General features: G+C 44.0%; 2 protein-coding genes across 5 annotated transcripts in view; one reads left to right on the top strand and one right to left on the bottom strand.

Annotated features, from left to right (window-relative positions):
* Nucleotides 1-19,859, top strand: part of erp44 (endoplasmic reticulum protein 44) — a 317,180-nt gene that overhangs the window by 198,185 nt on the left and 99,136 nt on the right. The window lies entirely within an intron of this gene.
* Nucleotides 1-19,859, bottom strand: part of invs (inversin) — a 150,555-nt gene that overhangs the window by 105,171 nt on the left and 25,525 nt on the right. For 2 of the 3 annotated variants that reach the window (XM_055663137.1, XM_055663128.1), the window contains exon 3: nucleotides 7,472-7,607. In XM_055663137.1, coding sequence (XP_055519112.1) covers nucleotides 7,472-7,607 — 136 coding nt within the window. Of the gene's footprint in view, nucleotides 1-7,471; nucleotides 7,609-19,859 lie in introns of those variants that run through there. The other variant, XM_055663146.1, reaches the window with a different exon arrangement.

A 19,859-nucleotide genomic window follows, 5' to 3' on the forward strand; every position in this document is an offset into this window, starting at 1 on the left:
CTAAGATGAGGATGGCGAGCTGGAGTTCTACTGCACAATATTTCAGCTGCAAATTCTAAATTACAGTGTAGGTTTGGCAAGAGACCAAATTCTCAGAGTGTGCCCCTGAGCTTAGGCATACCATTAAGGGAGTGACAGATGGATTACAGACATCAGCCTGTTTTTTTTTCAAGGGGGGTGGGGGGGGGGTAATAAAATACAATTTACATTATGCCTAAACAATGGTTACAGAAAATTATCCTCTCAAAAATAACATACGAGAAACTTTATGAACAAAGTGTACAATTGAGAAATCACATTTGCTGAAAACATTTATTATTTTAAGGACACTTTACATCTGATAATTTGCCAATTGCATTCTGCAAGTGGGGAAATCCAGCCATCTGAAAATCTCACCTACATAGATGGGCAAAGGCCACATGAAAGGATGTGAAATGTGGACATGTACGAACAGTACATTTGTTATTCAAGAAAATAAGACTCTCATTTAGAAACGTGATCACCCATGACGAAATGTTGCCTAAAAGATATCATTAAATAGAAGTTCAGTTTCGGGATCAAGGATTACAGGCTTCCACTCCAATCCGTTTGCATGTTAATGGCTTTAAAAATGTGGCCTCTGCTCTCCAACTACAACATGGAGTGGAAAAGGAGAAGTTTTGGCCCAGTCACAAAAAGGCCCATGACAACGGAAACCAGGCTCTGCTGCACACTTAGCATATGAATATTTATGAATGCATGCATAATTTCGGATCATACAGGCATACAACCAATTTTTTTTTTCTCAGCCCTCATCCTTAGCACACCACATCCTGATCCCCTGCCTCCTTTAGTTCTTCCCCCATCTTCCCATAGCTATGTTCAGTATCTCTAACTCACATGTGCAGAAAAGAACTACAGATGCTGGTTTAAATCGAAGGTAGACACAAAATGCTGTAGTAACTCCGCAGGCGACGTTGCGGGTCGAGACCTTTCTTCAGTCTTCTTCTTCAGTCTCGACCCGAAACATCACCCACTCCTTCTCTCCAGAGATGCTGCCTGTCCCGCTGAATTACTCTAGCATTTTGTGTCTACCCTCTCTTACTCACATTACTACTTCAACTCAATTCCCTTATCTTTCACTCACTTTTTCACCTCTCAGCCCCTTGCTTTTTTTTCCCCATTCTATTCCTCCACTCTCACTCTTCCTGCATTCCCAGCCTCTCGCTCTCCTAGAATTTAACTGTTCTCTGTCCAAAAGCAAAGCTGGCCTCTTCAGGGCCAATCCACCATTGGTGATCACCTATTTCCTGCCCCCCAATTCCCAGACCCAGCAGCCTGTCTGCCCAAATCATTCAGCCTTGTCTAGAACTATAGGACATCCTCTGAGGAATCTTCAACCCCCTTCACACAGTACTAAATGGTGTCATTAATTGTGATCTCCTGGAACTCTGTGAGCAGGTTGTTGAATTCAGAGATGTTTTATTGACTTATATAGGTGAGTTTATCCTGCAGGAACACATTTGGTTGTCATCAGTTATACAGCATAGAAACAGATCTTTTGGCCCATCATTTCCATGTCAACCATTTTGCCCATTTAGACTATTGGCATTGGTTCATTATTGTCAGGTATATCAAGAAACAGTGAAAAACCGTGTTTACGTGCTATCCAGTCAAATCACACAATGCACAAGGACAATCAAGCCATACATAAGTAGTAGAAAGAGAAAATACCAGTGCAAAATATAATGTTATAGCATTAAAGCTTTTCAGCTACAGAAAAGTAATCAAAGGTTTGCAATAAGGCAGGTTGGAAGGTCAGAGCCTACACCCAAGCTTATGGGAGAACTGTTCCGTTGCCGTTATAACAGCGGGGAAGACCTGCTCCTGAATCTCGTGGTACGTCCTTTCAAGCTTTTGCATCTTCTGCCCAATGGGAAAGGGGAGTCGTGGGAATGATTGGGGTGAAAATGGTCCTAACTACTTTCACTGCTTTTCCAAGGCAACGTGTCGTTTAGATGGAGTTGATGGTTGGGAGGCTTGACTGTCTGATGGACTGATCTATATCCAGAACTTTCTGCAATTTCTTACAGTCTTAGGCAGAGATGCTGCCAAACCATCAGATGCTTATCTTACTGCGACGTCCAAATCAGGCGATCACAATCCTACAACAGTCAAGGTATGACCTTACAAAAGGCCATCAAGATTGCAAAGACACTGCCAGACTAAACTAGGGGCTCACTGGGATACTCGACAATTGTGGCAGGGTCTGCAGTGTCATCACATCCCACAAGGTGAAACAAGTAGACCAAGTGACAGTGAGGTGTTACTCCTGGATGAGCTCAATGAGAAAATCGATGGACCTTAACAGGCCCCACCCACAACCTCAGTGACACCATGATCTCAGTTTCCAAGGCCAACATTGAAGATACATTGAGGGAGAACCTTTGATAGCAGCTGGTCCTAATGAGTACCTGACCGTGTTCTCAAAATCTGTGCAGACCAACTGGCTGGAGACATTCTCAATCTCTCACTACAATCAGAGGTATCCACTGGATTAAAAAAGACATAATGCCACTGCCCAAGAAGAGCAAGGTGACATGCCTCAAAGCCTACTGACTGGTGGTACTCTATGAATCTACTGTGATGAAGAGCTTCAAGGAGGTTGGCTATGACGTGTCAACTCTGCACCAGTGATTACCTGGACCCACTTCAATTTGCCATCCACCAGATCAACAGTGATCAACAGATCAAGAATGGATGCAATCTTCCTGCCTCTACTCTGTGCGGGAACATTTGGACATTAGGGGGGAAAAAATCACCTCCGAAAATTAGAAAATCACCTCAGGAAGCATTGTCTCAAGGCAGCTAATATCACCAAATATCTATAGCATATTGGCGAGGCTCTCTTCTCAATGCCCCCACTAGGAAGGTTGTATAGAAGAACCATTACCTCCAGGTTCCAGAAAGTTTCCTCCAACAAATGTCAGGTTCTTAAACTACCCTGAACAACCCTACCTCAGCACCAAACCGCTGCAGACTTCGCACTACCACAATTGGTATATTCCACATTCCAAACTGCATACTTTGGTTTTTCAGATGATAGCCTGGTTTACTTAGAAATCTGCAGCAGGTGAGAATGTCATTGTTTTAGTTCATATCCAGTGCATAAGACACATAACCAATCTCAAACTTGAACTTCATTTGTCTGCATTAGATCCATATCTTTCTATGTCTTGCAATTCAGATGCCTGTCCGAATGCCTCTTAAACATATTTATAGGCCAATAGGACTGTGGGAGCTTTGAGTCCAACAAGCATGCATGCCTTCTTTATCCTATACAGAGTATATCCTGATGGTTGGAACCACAGAGATCTAGTGAAAGCTCATCATTCTGAAATATTAACCCTGTATCTTTTTCCCCCAGATGTTTTAAATTCTTCACATGCTCTGCTTCTTAGATTGGTCAAGAAAGATCCATATGGTAGGCTTCTCTGGAAGGTTAAGAGTCCATGGTTTCCAGAGAAAGATAGCGAACTAGATATGGAATTGGCTTCATAGAAGGAAGCAGAGGGTAGTGTTGTGGAAGGTTGTTGATCATACTAGAGGTTTGTGACTGGTGGTGTGTCTCACAAATCCATGCTTGGTCCATGGCTGTTTGTCATCTACATCAACAATTTAATTGCGAATGTACAAGGCATGATTAGTAAGTTTACAGATGACACTGTTATAGATGGTAGTGTAGACAGTGAAGATAGTTCCAAACCAGGAAAGGACCTTAAAGGTGAACAATAGGGCACTGGGGAGTGTTGTAGAGCAGAGTGATCTGGGAGTATAAGTACAGTGCCCTCCATAATGTTTGGGACAAATATCCATCATTTCAGGCACGTGTCATGAGTAATTACTCAGGGTAGGCAGTCAGTCGACTTTTTAAAAATCTTGAAAACCACGCATGCGCAGATTGTTCTCCTCTCCGGAAAGTTATGTCGCATTTTATGAAGTAATTTGTCTTCAAAAGTCATATCTCTTCATAAAGTACCGTATTTCTTTGAATACGCACCCACATTTTGAGTTGCAAAATTTTGAAAAAAGGCTGGCGGGACATAGAATTTCTCACGCTCAAAAAATAAATAAATAAATAAATAAATAAAGTGCCAATTCAATTTGCCCAAGGCTTCCAAATCTGAATTACTGAATGGGTGGGGGGGTGGAGGGTGGAGGGTGACGGCAGGTGGAGAGATGGTGGGAAAAACGGGAGCACACTGAGACAGGATTGAATCAGTTGTGATCTAATTGAATGACAATACTAGTTCAAGGGACCAATTGGGGGGGAGAGTTCCTTTCACAGCGTGTGGGGAGTCTGGCCCGGGTCAGCACGGGCAGGCGCAATGAGAAGGAGGGGGTCGGGGATCATGCCAGCAACTCACTCACTGCAGCCGCAGCACTCCTGGCACGGAGCCACCACATCGTGGCTGGGGAGGGAAGTAGCTCGGGTGGCTGCGAGCGGCCGCCGGGACCTCAGCACCTTCTGCCAGCCCGCTCACCTCTGGCAGTGCTCTCCGTCTGAACCTCTCTCCTGCCGCTCGCCGTCCTCGCTCATGTCAGCCGCTTACCGCAAATCTTTAAATTCCGACTGCCGCCAGGAGCAGGACATGGCCTCACTTGCTGTGCTGGGTGACACAGCATGGCATTCACTGCCCGGCCCGTGTCTTTCAATGTAGACCAGACAATGAGAGGACCAGCTCAAGAGCTGGTCGGCAAGCGATGGATAACAGGACAGCGGGCAGTGGAGCTTACTCCTGTGTCAGCACGATCAAGGGATCAATTGAGATTACTCGCGCTGACACAGGAGTAAGCTCCACCGCCTGCTGTCCTGTTATCCATCTCCCGCTGACCCGCTTTGCTCTATGATCTTTGCTCTTGAGCTGGTGCGCTCACTGTCCGGTCTACATTGAAAGCACGGACCAGGCAGTGACCGGGCCAAAATGCGGTGGCTTCGCGCCCGGAGCGTCGCGGCAGCGGTGAGTGAGTGAGTTGCTGGCATGATCCCCGACACCCTCCTTATCAACGTTCCTGCCCGTGCTGACTAGGGTCTGACTCCCCACATGCTGTGAAAGAAACTCTTCCCCACCCCCAGCTGCGCTGTCCTTTTATACCCACTTCCGACTTTACAGCCGCTTCCCATCAGCTACCAGCAATGAGGGGTAGACTTCGCTATCCCTCAGTACAGCAACATTGTTCTTGATAGCAAAGTCTATCTTTCTTGGATAACAACCCAACCTTCGGCCTCCAAGATGTGGGTACATTTTCGTGCCATTTTTGGGTTAAAAAAAAAGCGTCTTAATTGCCAGGAAATTCGGTATTTGAAAACATATGTCTCAAAGAAATTTACTTACCACATTATTTATACACAAACTCCATTCTTCTCTCTTTGTTTCTTAAGATACTCTTAAGATAATGACAATCCAGGATTGAAAAACCTGCCAAGAAACTTGCGCTGCACTGCGCAGACACAGTATGCTGCTGTGCAGCACATGCACACAGTCCACAGTGCAAAGGCAGAAGTTCAAGTTCAAGTGAGTTTATTGTCATGTGTCCCTGTATAGGACAATTAAATTCTTGCTTTGCTTCAGCACACAGAACATAGTAGGCATTTACTATAAAACAGATAAGTGTGTCCATATACCATAATATAAATATATACACACATGAATAAATAAACTGATAAAGTGCAAATAACAGAAAATGGGTTCATAATAATCAGAGTTTTGTCCGAGCCAGGTTTAATAGCCTGATGGCCGTGGGGAAGTAGCTATTCCTGAACCTGGTTGTTGCAGTCTTCAGGCTCCTGTACCTTCTACCTGAAGGTAGCAGGGAGATGAATGTGTGGCCAGGATGGTGTGGGTCTTTGATGATACTGCCAGCCTTTTTAAGGCAGCGACTGCGATAAATCCCCTCGATGGAAGGAAGGTCAGAGCCGATGATGGACTGGGCAGTGTTTACTACTTTTTGTAGTCTTTTCCTCACCTGCCTTTATAGACCGTTGTCTACATTAGTTGCACATACCTTTGCGTATTACATGTACTGCGGATGAAAGGCACGGGAGAATTATGTCGACCGAAGAGATCGATCTCTACATTGTCTACCCTGACTGCATCATTTATTTATTTGTCTCTGTACTCCACAATTTGAGATTTGTAATAGAAAAAAAATCACATGTGGTTAAAGTGCACATTGTCAGATTTTATTAAAGGGTATTTTTATACATTTTGGTTTCACAGTGTAGAAATTAGAGCTGTGTTTATACAGTCCCCTCATTTGTCTACCTTCATACACTTCAGGACCTACATCAGTTCCTCGACTGTAACACTGACTGTCTTCAAGACACTTCCATTGTCCCTTACATCTTCCTCCATGGTAAAAACAGAGGAGAAATACTCATTGAGGACCTCGCCCATCATCCATGACTCCACACAGTTGAATCCTTTGCTTCCTGAGGGGTCCCATTCTCCCTCTGGTTACCCTTCCCCCCCCATTGTGTTGAATGGTATAGCTATGGGATTTGCATGGACTGAAGCTACATCTTTCTCTTTGTGAGATCTTTGCTTCAATCTTAATTAATTCCTCTTTCAACTCTTTCAGTGCATCAAATGTTGATGCTTCTTCTTCAACTCATACAGAACTCAAAATGGCATTGAATTTCATGTCAAATTTCCATCCTGTCCTCGCCTTCACAAGGTCCATCTCCGACACTTTCCTTCCTTTAAAGGACACAAATTGTTAGAGTAACTCAGCGGGTCAGGCAGTATCTCTGGAGAACATGTATAGGTGACGTTTTCCTTCTTCATACTGGACTATCAAAGCTGTCACAGCCGCCAGGCCACACATTTTATTTTTCCTCACTCACCCACTCCCTTCCCTTCCTTTGTGGCCTCATCACTGTCTCAGAGGATAGGTCAGTGGGGAACATCCATTTATTGTCATGAGGATCCCACAACTATCTAGACTATACTTCAACCCCCTCTTCTTCTAAGTACTCAGTTGCATTCTTTGAGTTTATCCAGCTTTGTCCTATTTGCTCTGATGACGAGACTTTCCGTGCACATAGTGCCTCTGAAATGTCTTCCTTCTTCCATGCTCCATCAGGACATTTCTGGATTGGAGTGTATTAGTTATAAAGGGAAGTTAGGCAAACCTGGACTGTTTTATTCTGGATATTGATTTGAAGATTGAGTGACAATCTGGTAGAAGTATATAAAGTTATGGAAGGCATCGATAGGGTAGTGGGGCAGTCAGAGAGGGAAAGTGTAAAGATGATTTTATGACAAAGGCTTTTGGTTTTATTCAGTAAGTGGTAGGTGTCTGGAATGCATTGCCAGGTGGGAGAATCAGAAATAATAACAACATTAAATAGGCCTTTCATTTAAACCTATTAGAAATAAAAATGTATCATGCATTCTTTTAGCACTGTACTATTGATAATGTTGCTCACCTGCTATGAGCTTGTGCAGTGCACACTTGTCTCCATTGACTGCAGCTGCGTGCAACTGGGAGGTCAGCATTGTGGCATTTGGTACCCAGCTCTCTGTACCACTTGCACTTCTGTCAGGACGAAGCAAAGATCCAGCCTGGAGAAACAACATGATCACAGAATAGTGTGTCATTTTATCAGAGCTGTCAAACTTTAATCTTAACAATCTTAAATAAAAAAGGAAATACAGGTTGAACACTGGTTTTGCGGCACCCTTGGTTGCACAGTCTTTCTGGATTATCCGTTTTTCCTGACCGACAGAGCTCAAATGAAATGACAATATACACCTTGCCCACTAATGACACCATTCCCGTCTCTAAAGCACCATGGAGTGCCAGAAAATTAAATAAAACATATAGTAAAAGGAAAACTGAATATGAACGGAATTACCTGCCGACTCATCCCCGGCTCGCACCGTCTCCACGGCCACTTAGAGCCCCAATTCCATTGCCACTTCTGTCTCTCAAAGTGCACCAGAGAAACTCTTCTTAACGCATTGAAAGGACACAAAGTGCTGGAGTAATTCAGCGGGTTAAGATCGGCAAAAATCGGGACCCTTCCTCAGACTGATTCAGTCGGCCGAGTTACTCCAGCACTTTGTGTTATTTCCCCTTGAAACTAGGCGCCGATGTCATGCCTTTCTTCACTGATTTACACGGCTGTTTTAGTTTTTGTTCTTCAGTGTGCCCCTTCGGTCAGCATGGGGCCCCCTCCCCTCTCACCTACTGTCGCTTCCAAGGTGGAGTGTGTCGGCAAGTCCGGAGTGAAACGACACAAAATGCTTAAGTAACTCAGCTGACTGAATCAGTCAGAGGAAGAGTCTCGATGTCTCCTATCCGTGTTCTCCAGTGATCCTGACCCACTGAATTACTCCAGTTCTTTGTGTCTTTTGGTGGGTGAAGAAGGGCTCGCTGGGGCAACGCGAGTCGGGTGTGGCGTTGGAAACCACACCTCTAAACGAGTGGGGAGAGTGCGAGCCGGGGATGAGTCGGCAGGTCCGTTCACCATATCCAACATCTGTTATAAGGGTTCGTTAAAACGAGGGTTTACTGTATTGTCTTTGCAAAACAGTTAAGAGAGAAGATTGCAAGCATGGGTAATTCTATCACAATGTAGGAACACGACCTGATAGATTCTTCATTAGTACAGATGTCAGAGGTTATGGGGAGAAGGCAGGAGAATGGAGTTTGCAGGGAGAGATAGATCACCCATGATTGAATGGCAGAGTAGAATTCTTGGGCCGAATGGCTTAATTCAACTCCTCTCTCTTATGACCTTATGACCATATGACCCTAAAGAGCGCTGGCTACATGTAATGCCATTTGTGGCCACCCAGGGAATTTCGTCTGAGCTCACGTAATTTTGACTGGATTATAAGTGTGGGGGGTGGGGGAGAGGGGCATCATTTACCGGTGCATTAGTGTACAACCTGTAGTGGAGATACTCAAACCAGCAGGCAGAATCTCAGGGGAGGGAACAAGCCTGCACTACCATTCAATATGATCATGGCTGAGCTGGCACAAGCCTCATATCCTCAAGCGGGGAAGTGGGACGGTGAACGGTGCGGGTGCATGGGGTGGAGGGTGGACGGTTGTTCGGTTGGGGGTGGGGTGGATAGGATCTCCCTCGCTCTTCACCCACCGCCTCTCCCTGCGCGCGCACGTCCTCTAGTTACCAATTTGACACATCTTAATAAATGCCACTGAAAGCGAGTCAGGTTTCAACAAGTATTGTGACAATCTCAAATAATTTTTTAAAAAATATTCAAAAATGTTCTCCTTTCATATGTGCTATACCAAAGACAGCTTTTGGAGCTTAAGATTCTGCTATTTAATCTTCTGTAACCATTGGGAAACACGCAAAGTTTCCGTTCCTTTTAAAGCATAATGGTATTCATGAGAATTCCACAAGTGGTCATTTATTGAAGAAATCCACATTTTTGGCGGTATTTGAACTCTTGTAACTTTGCGTCTTCTCCAACAAGCGTCACAGAGTTAACCATATTATTACCAAACCATTCACTGCTCAGCACACTTGCGTGATAGGAACTCAATTACTAAGCCTCCCTCCCACAGACTGGACTCTTAGCAACTGCATCGGAATGCATCAAGACTTCACATGAAAGATGAGGAGCATGCCTGTGCCAACATTTTTAAGGGTAAACACGATGATTTCTGCAACTGTTGTACATATTAAGTTATTACGCTGCTTGGAAGATATTTTATAACCGTTATTAAACCTTCCAACTTCTCCAAACCTTTTCCTGTAACAAAGCTTAGTTAATATATCTGTGAAAACAACAAACTTAATTTTGGGAGAACACATGCACTTTCTGGACTGTGAATCATACATGACACTTAGTATTGGAGCTCAACGTTATAAAGTGCAGATTTTAAGCTAGCATTTTCATTCCCTCAAATTCTTCCATCCCCTCTAAATCAACACTTTATGTAACCAAAAACCCAAGATTAAATTCCCACCAAATAAAAAACAGAAACATTCACTCTTTCCTAAATATAGCAAAGGTTCCCTTTCATGTCAATTCAGCAAGCAGTCATATTTTAGTCACATCAAATATTTAGCTTCACAATCTGGTGCTAATATTTTAGATCATCAATTAGAGGATCTATCTTGTAATTCTAATGTGACAGTCATGTTAAAGAACATACAAATATTTTAAAACTTCAGCCTGTCCATTTATGTTCTGAGATCCAATTTCCAGTTGAAAGCTGCCTCCACAAATTTATGATGAACCTTCATAACAGTTATAAAGAGGTAGATAGTAGGAAAAATCCATCTCTGATAAAATGTTTTGTTCTTTTGGTTAAGTAAGTCTAATATAAATGCATTGGAAAGATAGTTGGCAGTCACAGTCTCCAATACTGAATTCAAAATTCCTATTTTTTTTCATTTAACATCCCTACTTCTTGATCAACCTTAGCTTCTGACATCTTGTTGAGCAGCACCCCAATTGTAAGCTTCTTATGTAAGAAAAAACTGCAGATGCAGGTTTAAATCGAAGGTAGATACAAAATGCTGGAGTAACTCAGCGGGTGAGGCAGCAGAATGGGCAATGTTTCGGGTCGAGACCCTTCTTATCCTTGGTTACAATCCCTTCATACCTTTCCAACTTCCCATCACCTTTCATCCAAGAACCATTAAGAGTGCTGTCCTATTCCAACAGTCCTAATTAACCAGATTACTAATTGGTAATCAGAACGTCCACTGTGAAAGTCCTGATCTCTGCCATTACTACCTTAAAGTTTATTTTCTTTCATAACATGCACAATAAAACAACCTGTTTGGCCAAAGCACAATGTGCTGGGGGAAATCAACGAGTCAGGAAGTATCTGCAAATGTTTTGGGTTGGGACTCCTCTTCAGATCTTAGAAGGGGGGTGGGGGAGGAATGGGGATAGTGGTTTGGAAAGAAAGGTGGGGGCATAAAGCTTGATAGATGATAGGTGGATACAGGTGAGGGAGTTTTGATTGGCACAGGTTCCACTCGTTGTCACTTTCAGGGAGCTATGTTCTTGGAACCCGAGATCCCTCTGTACATTTAGGAGTTTATCAAATTGAGTCTTAAACATAGTAATTGTATCAAATTCCAGCACTTTCCAGCTATCAACCAATCTGTACTTAAAAAGTACCCTGAATATTCCCATAAAATCTCCTTCGCTTTAAAATGATGATCTATTGTTTTTTTATAAGCTTTAAAGGAAAGATAATTTGACCATCTACTCTATCAATGCTTCCCATAATCATATACACTTGCACCAGGTCACCCCTTAGCCTCCTACACCAAGACAAAATAGGTCCAATTCATCAAGATTATAGTCATAGAGTTATAGTTATAGTCATAAAGCAGACAACTTGCCCATGCCAACCAAGATATCCCACCTACACTATTCCCACCTGCCCATGTTTGGCCCATATCTATCTAAACCTTTTCTATCCATATAATTGTCCAAGTGTCTTTTAAAAGCTGTTATAGTAACAGCCTCAATTGCTGCCTCTGGCAGCATGTTAGAAACACCCACCAATGTGTGAAAAAGTTGCCCCTCAGGTTCCTATTGAATCTTTCCCATCTCAATTTAAACCTTGGTTTTTGATTCCCCTACTCTGGGTAAAAGATTGTGCATTTATCCTATGTAATCCCCTTATGATCTTATACACCTCCATAAGATCACCCCTCATCCTCCTGCACTCCAAGGAATAGAGTCCTAGCCTGCCCAACCCCTCCCTCTAATGCAATCGAAGTCCTGGTAATATCCACAGAAATCCTCTTTGCCCTCTTTCCAGCTTCCTATAACAGTGTGAAGCAAACTGAAGGAAACAGGCCGAGTGGACAGATCGACGAGAGGAGGAGGAGGTGGCGGCAACGGTAGGGTGGAGGAGAAAGGCCGAGTGGACAAAGCGACGGCTGACCAGAAGAAGCAGCAGCAGGTGGGAGTGGATGGAGCCACATGGTGACTGAATGCGTCCTGCAGGTGGTGACGGCCCATAAAAGCTCTATCCCCTCGGGCTACAATGTGAGCTGCAACAACAGCAACATCAACCGGACCATGCGGTGGGTGAAGAAGGGCTTGCTGGTGCACCTTGCGAGTCGGGGTAAATGGGACTACTGTGGATAAGGTGAGCAGCTTTAAATACCTGGGAGTCCACATCACAGAGGATCTTTCATGGACAACACACACTGCTGCAAGAAAGGCAAGGCGGCACCTTTACCATCTCAGGCAGCTGAGGAAATTCAGAGTCTCTCTGAGGATCCTTCAATCCTTCTACTGGTGCTGTGGAAAGTATCCTGACCGGAAGCATCTCTTTCTGGTTTGGCAGAAACGCACCACAGCAACTACACACACTTCCCTCCCCCCTGCAGGACCTATACACCAGGAGGCACATATCCAGAGCCAGCAAGATAATGAAGGACCCCCTACCACCCCAGCAACGGACTGATCCAGCTGCTAAGGTCAGGCAAGCGCCTCCTCTGTCACGCTGCGAAAACAGAGAGGATGAGGCAGAGTTTCTTCCCACAAGCCATCAGGACTGTAAACTCTGATCTCACCAGGGCGTAAATACAATCAACAATCAGTTTTATACATAAAGTGCAAGTGAAATGAATTTGCCAGCAGCGGTACAATACTGTTGTGTCGTCTTTTTTTAATGTAAATACTGGTTTTGTTCTGTTCTGTTGTTTTGCACAATCCCGCAAGCACTGCCACTTTCATTTCGTTGTACATCTTGTATGTGTATGTGACAAATAAAGTTGACTTGACGACTTGACTTGGGGGGAGCGTCAGAAGACTGGGCTCTAAGTGGCCAGGGAGACATTCAGTATCGCGGAATAGGAATAGAACTCAGTACAGGAGGTAGCTATATACCAGGTCAAGTCTTTACTATCCCTATTTAAAAGTAGCACAGAATGTCTCACCTTCATACTCCTGCTCCACAGCCTTGTAATCTCTTCTTCCGATGCACATCCAGCTTCCTTTCACACACTGCCTCCACCACTACCCTTCAGTCTCCAAAGGTTTTCTGGGTAAAATTATATCTTTGTAGTATCATTTCTAAATTTTGCGTTATTTGGAAAAATTAAAAATATGTCCTGTATATATCCAAGACCATATTATTCATTTATTTTGAGAAAAGCCATAACTCTATTATTGATTCCTGGGGATCTCCACTATTCACTTGTCTTCAGTCCAAATAAATAGCCTTTTACTGCTCCCCTTTATCTCCCTGTTATTTAGCCAATTTTCTACACCTGCTACTTCAGTTGAATTTTGTGCAATGGCCAATCTTAATTACAAGCTTATTGTGTGGCATCTTATCAAGTACCATTTAGAGGTCAATTTATGTCACATCAGCTGCATCTCCCTGAACAATATTCTCAGTTATATCACCAAAAAATTCCATGGACTGTTTACGTCAATTGTCTATTATGTAGTCTAAAACCAGTGTCTTCAAATTGCTTCCATTAACTTTTGATCTGTTCCTATTGATGCTGTCATCTCTCTAACCATTGCCAAAGACTGAACTTTTTTTTTGCAGCTCTGACATTCTTTTTGACCTTAACTTGAATATTATCAAGACGGTCCAGTTCTATCTTTCGTTACATTCCATCATCTGTATCCCAGCTTTAATTCATCTGGGCAGCACAGTGGTGTAGAGGTCGAGTTGCTGAATACAGTACCAGAGATTCAGGTCCGGGCCTGACTACCTGTGTTGTCTTTTCTCTCAGAATTTTCATTTTCCGGGCGTGACCTGTGTGGGGATATTTTCAGAGGGGGGGGGGGGGGGGGGGGGGAGGGGGGGGGGGAAGAGAGAGAGGGAGGAGAGAGAGAGAGGAGGGGGGAGAGAGAGGAGGGGGGAGGAGAGAGAGAGAGGAGGGGGAGAGGAGGGGACAGAGAGAGAGAGAGAGAGGGGACAGAGAGAGAGGGGACACAGAGAGAGAGAGAGAGGGGGAGAGAGAGAGAAAGAGAGAGGGAGAGGAGGAGAGAGAGAGAGATAGAGGAGGGGAGCGGGACGGCAGCTCGCGGGGAGCAGCAGCTCGCGGGTGGCGGCAGCATCCCCACCTGGCGCCGGGCCAGGCCCGGAGCGATCTGAGCACTGTCAAAAGCAGCGGAGGACCAGCTGATCGTGGCTTCCGCGAGGGGAAGCCCTCCCACCAGCGTGACAGACGATCGGACGGGGAGACGGAGAGGACGGCCTGTGACGGCCGCCACGGCAACTTTTCCACGGCGCTTACCCGCACCCGCGCTACGATAACGACCGCCGCAGCCATGCTGTACAACTTCAAGGAGCCCAGCGGAGCGCGCAGCACGACTTGCGCACATGTTTAGCGGCTTCAATACAGAGCCCTGGGGGGGCAGCTGGGCCACATAACTCACAGCTCGTGGAAAACAGTGGCCAGCAGGCTGCGTTTGTGAACTCTGTACAGCTGGACGCGAGGAACAGAGACATTGTGATGTCATCCAGCTCGCTTCAGCTCGTTAGATTTAAAAAAGATGTCAGATTGGTGAACAATTTTAGTAAAGTACTCGGGAAATAATTATTCAAATTTTGAAATGAGACGATTTTCGAGATCATGAGGCAAATATGTAAAAATTTCACCATTAGCGCGTCGGGTTTTCGAGGAGATGTGAATCAAAGAAAAAGACAAGTAAACAAGCACATAAGTAAACATCCAAGATCAGAGTTTTTTATTATAATAGATGATCTATTCCAACAACGCCTTATACATACATTTTTCATGCAAATGTTCCTCAGACTTCTCTGGATACTTAGCATTGTTGAATACATTATACAAATAGATACAAATTAGCAATAATTACAACCATAGGTTTGCTATGGAAAAGCTGATTGGAAAGCAGACATTAAATTCAAACCTAGTTGATTGTCTTCATGTTAAGATTTCTCAGACAAGTCCATAACATATATGACAATCTTCCTTGACCAAGCAAATAAACAAGTTCCAAATAAATAAATTAATAGAATCCCAATAGGTATAACTGAGAAAAAGGCCTTTCAATAAGGAGCTTCATTCATAGAGTCATATAGCACCGGGGAACAGGCCCTTTGGCCCAACTTGCCTTTGCTAACCAAGACGTCCCATCGACATTACTCCCACCCTCCTGCGTTTGTCCCATATTCCTCTTTTCTGTCTATGCACCTGCCCAAATGCCTTGCCAAGATACTTGCCTCAATTACCTCCTCTGGCACCTTGTTCCATAAACATCAACATTAAATAAACATTTTGATGATTCCACTGTAATTAAACAATGAACTGCACTAGAACAATATCTTGATATGCAATACAAAAGATGGTGTTTTCGACAATAAGCCAAGCTGCAAACTGAAATCATACAGAATAAAATGTGATGCACTGCAGAACACTGCTCACAGTCCAATCCAGCAAAGAGTTGAAATTCTGTTCAGTATACTCTTGTCTCCGTTTTGTGTAATCAACCACTAGATGGAGGTGATGTGTTAATTTTCTTTCTACTGTATTCAACAAAGTCTTCAAAAATATGTGACATTCTCAATATGGCACATGGAAAAATTGATACAGGACTCGGGGTGTTAAATAATCGAATGTATTGTATTGTAATTAATTTATTAGCCGAGTATATAAAAACATACAAGGAATTTGATTTGCCATACAGTCATACCAAAAAAGCAACAAGACACACAACTACATAAAAGTTAACATAAACATTCACCATAGCGGCACCCCCACATTCCTCACTGTGATGGAAGGCAATCCTCACTGTGATGGAAGGTCTTATCTTCTTTCCTCCTTATTCTCCCGCAGACGGGGCAGTTGAACCATCCTCAGTCGGGGCGATTGATGTTCCCGCAGCCAATCGAGGCGGTCAAAGATCCTGCGGCATGGAGCTCCCAAGGTCAGTCCCTAGCCAAGGGACCGCGAGCTCCACAATATTTAGTCCGCAGGCTCCCAAAGTCGATCCCTGACAAAGGGATTGCAAGCTCTGTGATGTTAAGTCCACAGGCTCCCACGGTTTGTAACAGTGATCCCAGAATTCAGTCACGATGTAATGAGATATAGATATTTACAACTTAAGTTTGTTATTGTCACATGTATCGAGGTAGAGCAAAAAGCTTTGTTTTGCATGCTATCCAAACAGATCAAATATAAAATCAGTTCAAACTCATATGATAGAGCGAAAGGGAAGATTTAGAGGGCAGAATATAGTTTTCAGCAATGTAGCACATCAACCCCATAGAGAAAGTCCATGTCCTCAATGGGATAGACTTGAATCAGGCAGCACACTAGCTCATGGAAGAATTGTTCAGAAGACTGATAACAAGAGGGGAAGAAGAGTTCCTGTGTCTGCAGGTGCGCAGTTTCAACCTTCTGTACATTCTCGAGCAGGGAGCAGGGAGAAGGAGGAATGACCCAGGTGGGACAAGTCTTTGATTATATTGGCAGCAGTGAAGTGTAGATGGAGTAAATTACAGTAAGTTTGGTCTGTGTGATGAACTGGGCTAATCTACAACTCTCTGCAATTTATTGTAGTCTTGGGCCAAGCTGTTCCCAAACCAAGCTGTGATGCAACCAAACAGTATTCTTTCTATAGAATAGAAGTTTGTAGAAGTTTGCAAGAATCACTAGAGAAATCTGTAGAGGTTTGCAAGAATCACTAGAGAAATCTGTAGAAGTTTGCAAGAATCACTAGAGACATACCGAATGTCCTCATTCTCCTCAGTAGGTAGAGGCATCAATGTGGTTGCTCCACCAAAGCTCATTGTCGAGTCTCTTTCGAGAAACCAAATGCAAATTGTGCAATTCCTTTGTGGAGCATTTGTGCTCGGTCCACAGAATAGACCGAGTTTTTAATTCGCCACTGCACTTCCGTTTTCACCTGTTCAGTTTAGTTTATTGGCACATGTGCAGTGAAATGCTTTTGTGGCGTGCTAACCAGCCAGTGTTCAGCAACCGGGAGATCACACCTGAGCCTACACGATCTCCCGCTTGCTAAACACTTTAACTTCCCTTCCCATTCCCATACTGACCTTGCTGTCCTTGACCTCCACTTTCCGAGTATGGCCCAATGCAAATTGGAGGAACAACACCTCATATTTCGCTTGGGCAGCTTACAACCCTGCAGGATAAATATTGACTTCTCTAACTTCCATTAACCCTTAGTTTCCCTCTCTCTCCATCCCTCCCCATCCTAGTTCTCTAACCAGTCTGATTGTCCTGATTTTTATCTTAGTATGCTTTGTTGTCACCTTCCACCAGCTAACAATGATCTATTCTACATTCTGCTGGATTTTCGTTCCATTTGATGTCTTGTTTTCACATCTCCCATATCTCTGTGCCTCCCTCTCCCAACTCTCAGTCTGAAGAAGGGACACAACCCAAAATTTCACCTATTCCTCCTCTCCCGATATGCTGCCTGTCCCGCTGAGTTACTCCAGCACTTTGTGTCTATCTTCGATGTAAACCAGCATCTGCAGTTCCTTCCAACACAATTTTGTATCAAAGATGCTTTCTCATCATTCGGCTCAATTATTTTCTTTTTCTACTAGTTGTTAACAATGCATTACACAGACAAAAAAGCATAATGTGCTTAAGGCTGCCACTATCAAGTGCTGCGTTAACCCATTTGGTGTCACCATATCAGGGATATTCTCTTTATTCTATTATTTTGAAGATTTTTCTGAAGTAGTCACCAAAAGGATTGACACGGGCAAGGGCATAGACGTTGTGTATATGGACTTCAACAAGGCCTTCGATGGGCTTTTGTATGGTAGGCTACATTGGAAGCTTAGATTTAACATGGCCTCCCAACTTCTATACTCAATACTCTGACTGATGTAATCAATGTGTCGAAAGCCTTTTTGACCATCCTCGCTGTCTGTAGTGCCTCTTTCAACAAATTATGTACCTGCACTCCTAGATCCCTGTGCTCTACAACATTCCCCAAAGCCCTACCCATGGGATCTAATCTTCCAGAGCAGCCGACCACACAGAACCTTGTTGAATGCCTTGCTGAGACCCATATATGCAATGTCTGCAGCTCTGCCCTCATCAACCTTTTTGGGCATCAAAATCCTCAATCAGATTCATAGACACATAAAACCATGCTAACCATCCCTAATCAGCCCTTGCCCATCTGAATGCATATATATCCTGTCCCTCAGAATACTCTCTGGTAATTTTCCAACCAGAGATGTTAGGGTCACTGACCTGTGGTTCCCAGCCTTTTCCCTGCAGCCCTTCTTGAATTAGAGGGACAACATTTACCACCCTCCAGTCTTCCAGCACCTCGCCTGTATTTAATGACGACTCTCAAATCTCAGCCAAGGACTCCTGCAATTTCCTCTTTAGTTTCCCCACAGTGTCCCCGATATATCTGATCAGGCCCGGGAAATTTGTCTACCTTCATAAGTGTCAGGACCTCCAGCATCTCCTTGACTGTAATACTGACGGCCCTCAAGACGCTTCTGGTGCCCCAAGTTCAGTCTGAAGAAGGTTTCAACCCGAAATGCCTATTCCTTCTCTCCATAGATGCTGCCTCACCCGCTGAGTTTCTCCAGCTTTTTTTGTCTAGCCCCATGTTCCTCAGTCTTCCAGTCTTTCTCCACGGTAGTAACAGAAGAGAAATACTTGGTGAGGACCAGGACTATCTCCTGTGGTTCCACAAAGACTATAGATAATTTTGATTCCTGAGGGGTCCCACTCTCTCTAATTACCCTTTCTCCCCTTAAAATCTCTTGGGATTATCCTTAGAGCTATCTGCCAGATTTATCACCTGTCCCTTCCGATTTCCTTTTATTGATTGCTCCTCAGTTCCCAAAACTCTTTGAGGGATACACTTGATCCCAGTTGCGCCATGCCTCCTACTTACTCCTGACCAAAGCCTACCTCTCCCTTGTCATCCAAGCTTCCTTACATTTGGCAGCCTTGCCCTTCACTCGACCAGGGACGTGCATGTCCTGAACACTTGTCAGCATACCTTTAAAAACATCCCCGAAACTCCTTCAAATAAACTACTCCAATCATTTTTTAGAGTGTTTCTGGCTCATACCCTCAAAGTTCGCCTTGACCAATTACGCATTTTAACATGCCCCTATCCATAACTATCTTAAACCTGATAGAACTGTGGTCACTTGTCCCAAAAGGCTCACCCATAAACACTTTACCCCTTCCAATTACTCAAGACAAGATTAAACATTTTCCTCTCCCTACATATTGCTGGAGGAAACTCTCCTAAGCATATTTGACAAATTCCACTCCGTCTAAACCTTTCATGCTGGTAATCTCAGTCAATATTGGGAAAGTGAATATCCCCCACTACAACAATCTTATTAGACCATGCAGCTTCCTGCAATTTCCTGGCACATTTGTTCTTCTAATTCCCATCGACTATTTAGCGGCCTGTAGTACACACCCTACAAAGTGATCATCACTTTCTTGTTCCTCAGCTCCACCGATTTTGCCTCACTAGACAAACCATCCGTAATGTCACCTCAGACCACTGCTGTGACATCCTCGTTAACCAATAGCATAACCACCCCCCCCCCCCCCCCCCCCCCCTTTTACCTTCATCTCTGTCTCTCCTGAAGCACCTTTACCCTGTCAACTGGCATTGCTTAAACCATGCTGCTGGATACCAAGATAAGGAGGGCTAATGAAATTGTCCTTTTGCATCTAGATAGTCAGGTTAACACCCAGATAGCAATTCCACTCAGTTGCGGGCAACCATCTACTGGCCAGCATGATCTGACCCGCTGTTTTAAACTTCCAACCAGAAAGAGTAGATCTGCTAAATAATAAAATGTCATTGGGACGAGGGAATACTCAGCACATTGGATGCGAG

The sequence above is a fragment of the Leucoraja erinacea genome, chromosome 2 (assembly GCF_028641065.1).
Source record: "Leucoraja erinacea ecotype New England chromosome 2, Leri_hhj_1, whole genome shotgun sequence".
Classification (NCBI taxonomy): domain Eukaryota; kingdom Metazoa; phylum Chordata; class Chondrichthyes; order Rajiformes; family Rajidae; genus Leucoraja; species Leucoraja erinaceus.